This window comes from Chrysochloris asiatica, unplaced genomic scaffold (genome assembly GCF_000296735.1).
Source record: "Chrysochloris asiatica unplaced genomic scaffold, ChrAsi1.0 scaffold00420, whole genome shotgun sequence".
Classification (NCBI taxonomy): Eukaryota; Metazoa; Chordata; class Mammalia; order Afrosoricida; family Chrysochloridae; genus Chrysochloris; species Chrysochloris asiatica.
In genome coordinates this window covers 1293376-1300094 of record NW_006408938.1, presented here as the reverse complement: position 1 = coordinate 1300094, position 6719 = coordinate 1293376, and the positions used below count along the sequence as shown (strand labels likewise).

The 6719-nt window shown below is 45.2% G+C and overlaps 1 protein-coding gene across 1 annotated transcript in view; it reads left to right on the top strand.

Annotated features, from left to right (window-relative positions):
• Positions 1–1826: 1826 nt before the first annotated feature.
• ADAMTS3 (ADAM metallopeptidase with thrombospondin type 1 motif, 3) overlaps positions 1827–6719 on the top strand; it is a 498368-nt gene continuing 493475 nt past the window's right edge. The window contains exons 1-2 of the mRNA XM_006876862.1: positions 1827–1932; positions 3197–3224. Of these exons, the coding sequence (XP_006876924.1) occupies positions 1864–1932; positions 3197–3224 (97 nt within the window). The 5' untranslated portion in view covers positions 1827–1863. The remainder of the gene's footprint in view (positions 1933–3196; positions 3225–6719) is intronic.

Sequence of the window (6719 nt, the reverse complement as noted above, 5' to 3'; positions counted from 1 at the left end):
GATTTTGAGATGTTACGCATCAGTACAGTCTTGCCACATATAAAGATGTAGCATTTATGTTCCCTACGAATAATGAGTTAGACTAATAGGAGACCCTTTAACCTCATTTTTAAAAAACGAGAGGGAATGACTTTGAAGCATTCCATAGCAGAAAAATACTCGCTTCTACACATTTTATTTTCAAAACTCTTTTCAGTCTAAGTCTATACTTCTGATTCTCCCTAATTATTCTTTTCTAATGGTATGTTTGGAGTCCCGGTGTGGGGCTGTAGGCTAATGAAAAGTCATTTCAACTGCAAAGTCAGTGGTTCAAGCTCACCAGCCTCTCCCTAGATGGCACTTTCTTTGAGGAGGGTCTTTCAGAGACTGATCAGTGGAGATGTTCCTTTTCTATTTCTCTGTACCAGGGGAAATACCCACGGAGACCACCCCGGGGTGGCAGGTCCAGGCTAGGATTTCAGCAAACTCTTTTCACGCTGTAGGCACCCAGGGAACTGCAGTCTCCCCCTTGGAACGGAGAGAAATCCTTTGATAATTTAATCTTGGCATGAGAAAGAGACGCTAAGGCCTGTGCACTCTGGTGATAAACTTCCGTTTATCCAGTTGAGCCAAGAAAGGGGTACGGTATCTTTTAAAACTAATATAAACGAATAAAACACAAACAAGAGTTCAAAAGGGAGATGAAACCTCCCACAAAACGTGGAAAGCGGTTGGTGTCTGGAGGGCGGAATAATCTAGTCCTTAAAACCTGGCGGCTCCAGAAAGCCTCTACGGAAGATTTCTCAATAGCTGGGAGAACACAGAAGATTGGAAGAGGCGAATTTCCTAAACCTCAGGGCAACCCTCGGACCCTCCCTCTTCCTATAATTAACTCAACGTCCCGCTGGTCAGTAGGGAGCCGTGCCTCTTGAGATCCCTCTCTTCTCTCCCCTAGTCCAGCTCTAGGGAAAGCAGAGGACCCTAGGATGGGCAGTTAAGCCCTGGCCGCTCCAAATCCCCGCACGGTCTCAAGCCCTGACCCTTCCTGGGTCCAGTAGTCTGCACGATCTTCCTTGTCCCTCCCGCGTCGGCCGCGCCCGCCTCGGCGGCTCCGACTGGCGCGGGGGGCACAGGCCCGGCTCTGGGTGACGTGGGCGCCGCGGCGGGAGGGGCCACCCGGGGGGCTCGGGCGGCCTTATTAGCGCCCCGCAGGTCGCCGGGAGTGAGCCGACCGCTGCTCTGTGAGCAACAGGAGCGGGCGAGCGGCCCTCTCCTCCCACCTCCTCTGCCGCGCCTCCTCCTCCTCCCTCTGCCGCTCCTCCCGCCCCCACCTCTGTGTGTGCGGCGGAGTCACCCTCTCCCTGCCTCTTTCTCTCGCTCGCGCTCGCTCGTCTGTCTCGCTAATACTTCCCCCTGCTGTGCTCTAGGAGACCCAAGCATTTTCCGCGCTAACTTTAGGAACCAATGGTGCTCGAAAAGCCTAGAAAAAGCCGCTTTGGGCAGAGATAGTTGGAAGCCCCTAGTCCCTTCCCCCTCTCGCGGCGCAGTCCGTGCCCAGCTCGCAGCACCTTCTCGCTCTTGCACACTCGGTTTTGGGAGGACGGGGTGAGAAGGTGAAGTGGAAAGAACTGCGGAGCAGAGGGGCCAGTCTCAGAGCTCAAATTTCATTTTCATTGAAGCAAAGCACAGAAGATCTTTTTATTATTATTATTATTATCCTGCTTTTTTTTTTTTTTTTTTTTTTTTTTTTTTTTTTTTTTTTTTTTTTTTTTTTTTTTTTTTTTTTTTTTTTTTTTTTTTTTTTTTTTTTAAGAAACTTATTTTGAGGGGGTTTGCTCTGGGCATTTGCTTTGCCCAGTAGTTGAAAAGTGAACTCGTCTCGTGATGGTTCTCCTGTCACTTTGGTTGATAGCAGCCGCTCTGGTAGAGGTTAGGACTTCAGCTGATGGACAAGTAAGTGAAAATAATAACAATAAAAAACTCAAACCCAACCTTTCCCTGAAAAAGTTCCTCCTTTTCTTTCCTTCTGTTTCCTCTCCCCCTCCCACCTTTCCCTGTTATCTTCTACATCAAATGGTGATTTGAGGGCTGGGTGCAACGTGCGGGCTTTTTAGGGGTGGGGGATTGAATTGCACCAGAGGTTACGACTCCCACTTCTGGAGCCCAGGCTGTCACACCTGGACCTTCACCACTTTGCGGCATTCGTAACAATTGCTGGTAACAGACTGCAGCCAATTCGCATCTTCACCGGGCCATCTGGGTTTCCCCTTTCCGGAGGGCGGTCTGGTCTCTTGAATGAAGTTTTGGACGCTGGGTCCTGTAATCCAAGAGCTCTAGATTGCTGCAGCCAGAGTCCGGATCGCGGGGTTTTCTCTCCTCCAGGCAGTTGTAACCGACTCAAGGCTTTTTCGGGCAACTGGGGGTTTCAGGAAGTCCTTGAGCCGGACCCGGAGCAATCCAGTAGACACGTGTCTTGGAAGGATCGTGGTCGGGCTGGGGTTTGACAGTTGGGGAGGGGGTCTGGGGACGTTTCCTGCCCAGCGTTTTCCTGGGGAGAAGCTGGAGCCCAAGGCAGCCTTCCTCCCCTCCCCCTCTGCACAGCTCCTCCTCTTTTTAAAGCTAAGTTGAGTGCGGCTCTGTTTTTTTCTGGGCCCTGCCCCCACCATTCGGAGTTTAAGGTGAAGCCTGATGCTCGCAGAAGAATCCTTGAGAAGGCGCCGCTGGCCAAATCTCTTTTAGTAAAACACATCAGTACAGAGCCGGTGAGAATTAAGGCACACAATTTCTCTGTGAATTTTGTAGCTTCTCTGGTCTGCCTGAATGGACCATAGGACTGATTTCTGATTCCAAATCCAGTGAATCAGACCCCTCCTCCCCCTTAGGCTTTTTTCTACCTGAATAAATTCAGAGACTTCCTTTTCTAATCCTAACCTAGTTTAGGGGTTTCCAGAAAACAGTACTGAGTGTCCCATTTAAGTTTTTCTGGCTTCCTTAATGCTATTAAAATGGGTAACGATTCCTTTCCCCAAATTGTTGTTAAATTGACTGACATTCTCTGGCAGGAACCTTCTTTAAGCTAAGATGCAGCCTTTAGGTACAGTAAGGGTCTCCAGCTTCTCCTGATTAGCTCCTGTAAATGGTAGACAGAAATCTTGCAAAGCGCTAAGATGAAATCTAGTAACTGTTTCTTTTTCTTACTTTCCCCCTCCTTTTCCAGGCTGGTAATGAAGAAATGGTGCAACTAGGTAAGCCTTGTTCTCAGATATCACTCTTATCTTAGTAGAAAGTAAGAAATAAGTAAGATAAGCAAAATACTGTTCCTGAAATTTCTCTCATTGGTTAAGATAATAATTTGCTGTTCAGGAACATATTTATTCCTTTGTTCCTCTTTCCAAAGAAGGGTTCCATACATATCCCCTTGTCTGAGTTATGGTGATGTAAAAATTCTCCCAACGTTGGACTTTTGGAGCACTGATTGGGTACTGCCTATGGGCAAGTCAGGGAGCCCATGTGGCACAGCAGTTAAGCAAAAGATTGGCAGTTGGAACCCACCAGCCGCTCTGTAGGAAAAAGATGTGGGAGGCTTGTTCTGTAAAGCTACAGCCTGGGAAACCCTCTGTGGCAGTTCTACTCTATCCTTTGAGTTGGAATCAACTCTATAGCAATGAGTTATTTTATTCTTTGGCTATGGACAAGTCATTAAGGAGCTCTGATAGCTTAGTGGTTACGAATCGGGTTGCGAACCGCAATGTCAGCAGTTCGAAACTACCAGCTGTTCCACTGGAGAAAGATAAGGCTTTCTGCTCCCGTAAAGATTTACAGTCGCGGAAACCCTGTACAGGGTCGCTATGAGTCTGAACCAACTCCACGGTACAACAACAACAACAACACGGACAAGTCATTGGTAGGTACAGGCAGCCCTTTGGCTATGTATGGGCTCCACGTCTAAGTGTGTCTTTAAGTTGAATTTGTAAGTATGTCAAAACTGGTACATAAGGTTTTTATAGTGTTGTTAGTGCAAGAAATTAATTATGAATAGAGATTGATTCAATCCAAGAAGCCCTAGTGAAATAGTCAGTTAAGCATTGCATTGCTAACTGAAAGGTCAATGGTTTCAAACCTAATGGCTGCTCTGCTTCTGTGAAGATTTACAGCCTCAGGAATTCTATGGGGCCATTCTCATGTGTCCTAGAGGGTCCCTATGAGTCAGAATCCACTAGATGATAGTGGATAGTGAGTAGTTCAGTACTTTCAAAGTGTGGGCAAATTTACATCACATGAACCCTGGTGTGATGCTGTAGGATAAGCTAACCACAAGGTCAGCAGTTCAAACCTACAAGCTACTCCTTCAAAACCCTATACAGGTTTGCTAGGAGTAGGAACTGACTCAATGGAACTTCACAACAACAACAACAGGGGGCACGTAGGTGCTGTATTTAAGTTGATATTCAAAACTGGAATTTACTCTACTTAGGTAGTGTGGGGGCTAGATACGAAGATGGCTGAAACCAAGTGAACTGTTGTAAAGTGTCATTGAGTCTGTTCTGACTCTTAGCAACCCTGTATAGGGTATCCAAGGGATGGCTGGTGGGTTTAAACAGCCAGCCTTGTGCTTAGCAGTCCGGTGCTTATTCTACAGTGCTGCACCAGGACCCAGTGTAGCATAAAAGGAGCACATTTAATTAGTACAGGAGGCAAGGTATAAGCATGCTAAAAAGAAGGGAAATCTGAAGTATAATGAATGGAGAGTTTTCTCTTAAACTTTTTCTTGCTTTGGGTAAATCCTTTGACTGTCTCTCATATTCCATCAGCTTTAAGATAATCATCTACTCATGTGCAAGAAACTGTTTCAAACAAACAAAAAACCCACTGCCACTGAGTTGAACCCAATTAACATTGTTGTTGTTATTAAGTGTCTTTGAGTTGGTTCCAACTCATAGAGACCCTGTATAGGGTTTCCAAGGAGTAACTGGTGGGTTTAAACCACCACCAATATTTTGATTCAAACTGACTTTGCAGTTGAGTGCTTGTCCTACAGCACCACTCTGGGACTCCCATCCAATTCATAAAGACCCTATATAGGGTTTTTAAGATTGAATCTTCACAGGAGCAGGCAGTTTCATCTTTCTCCTTAGGATGACTTATATGGCTGGTGTATCTGAACTTCCAACTTTGTGGTTAGCCACCCAATACCTTAACCCACAGCACTACCAGGACACCTTTCCATGTGGGTAATATTCTTCCCATTTTATAGATGAGGTGATTGAGGCTCACAGAGTAAGTAACTTGTAACAGGTTACTTCATAGGCCATGCTCTTTTCTGAAATCTAAAAGTCATCTGGCAAGAAGCAAGGTCACATTCAAAACTTTCGTACAAATTTTTTCTTTGCTGTTGTTGTTATATGCTGTGGAATCGGTTCTGACTCATAGCAACCTTGCACAGGGTTTCCGAGGCTGTGAATCTTTACAGGAGCAGAAAGCCTCATCTTTCTCCCACAGAACCGCTGGTAGTTTCAAACTGCTGACCTTGTGGCTCATAGCCCGATTCGGAGGTTGCTTTAAAAGATAATTTTTCCTTTTGGCAGATTCTTAGGTCTCTGAAAATTTGGCAAGTGGTATTGTAAAATCATCTGTTAGACAGAAGATTTTCTACCATTACTACTGGAGACCTGGTATTGTGCTGTGGGTTAATGTGCTTGAACCACCACTAAGTTGGTGGTTCAAGTTCAGCAGCCTCTCCTCGGAAATCCTAAGCAGGATCACTGGGTCGGAACCAACTCAACGGCACTTAACAACAACACCACCATGATTACTGCTACTGCAAAAATAGGTACAATTCACTGATTATTTGCTATATACCAGCTACAGTGTTAATTGTTTTTTAATGTGTGTTATTGAAAATACCATCATTTGGGTCAGGTACACATTAGTCCTCAAACTGATACCTTTACTCTTTAACACTTTAAAGAGGTATTTTACAGCACCTGTGCTGAAAGCAATACGTCATTTGATTTCTTGAATGCTGCTTCCATGAATGTTGATGGTGGATCCAAGCAAAATGAAGTCTTTGACAAATTCAATCTTTATTCCATTTATCATGATGTTATTTATTGGCCCAATTATGATGATTTTTACGTTCTTTACATTGAGGTGCAATCTATATGAAGGTTTTTGATTTTCATCAGTAAGTATTTTAAGTCTTCTTTGCTTTCAGCAGTTAAGGTTGGGCTATCTCCCTACCACAGGTTGTTAATGTGTCTTCCTCCAGTCCTGATGTCACGTTCTTCTTATAATCCAGTTTCTCATATAATCTTCTCAGCATACAGATTGAATGTTGTTGTTGTTAGGTGCCATCAAGTCGGTTCCAACCCATAGCAACCTTATGCACAGCAGAACGAAATACTGCCCGATCCTGGGCCAACCTCACTACTGTTGCCATGCTTGAGTCCATCGATGCTGCCACTTGGCCAATCCATCTCGTTGGGGCTCTTCCTCTTTTTCTCTGACCCTCCACCTTACCAAACTTGATATCCTTCTCTAGCGACTGATCCCTCCTGACAATATGTCTGAAGTATGAGAGATGAAGTTTGCCCATCTTGGCCTCCAAGGAGCACTCTTGCTGCTGTTCTTCCACAATGGATTATTGGTACTTTTGGCAGCCCATGGCACTTTCAGTATTCTCCTCCAACACCATAACTCAAATGCATCAGTTCTTCTATGGTCTTCCATATTCACTGTCC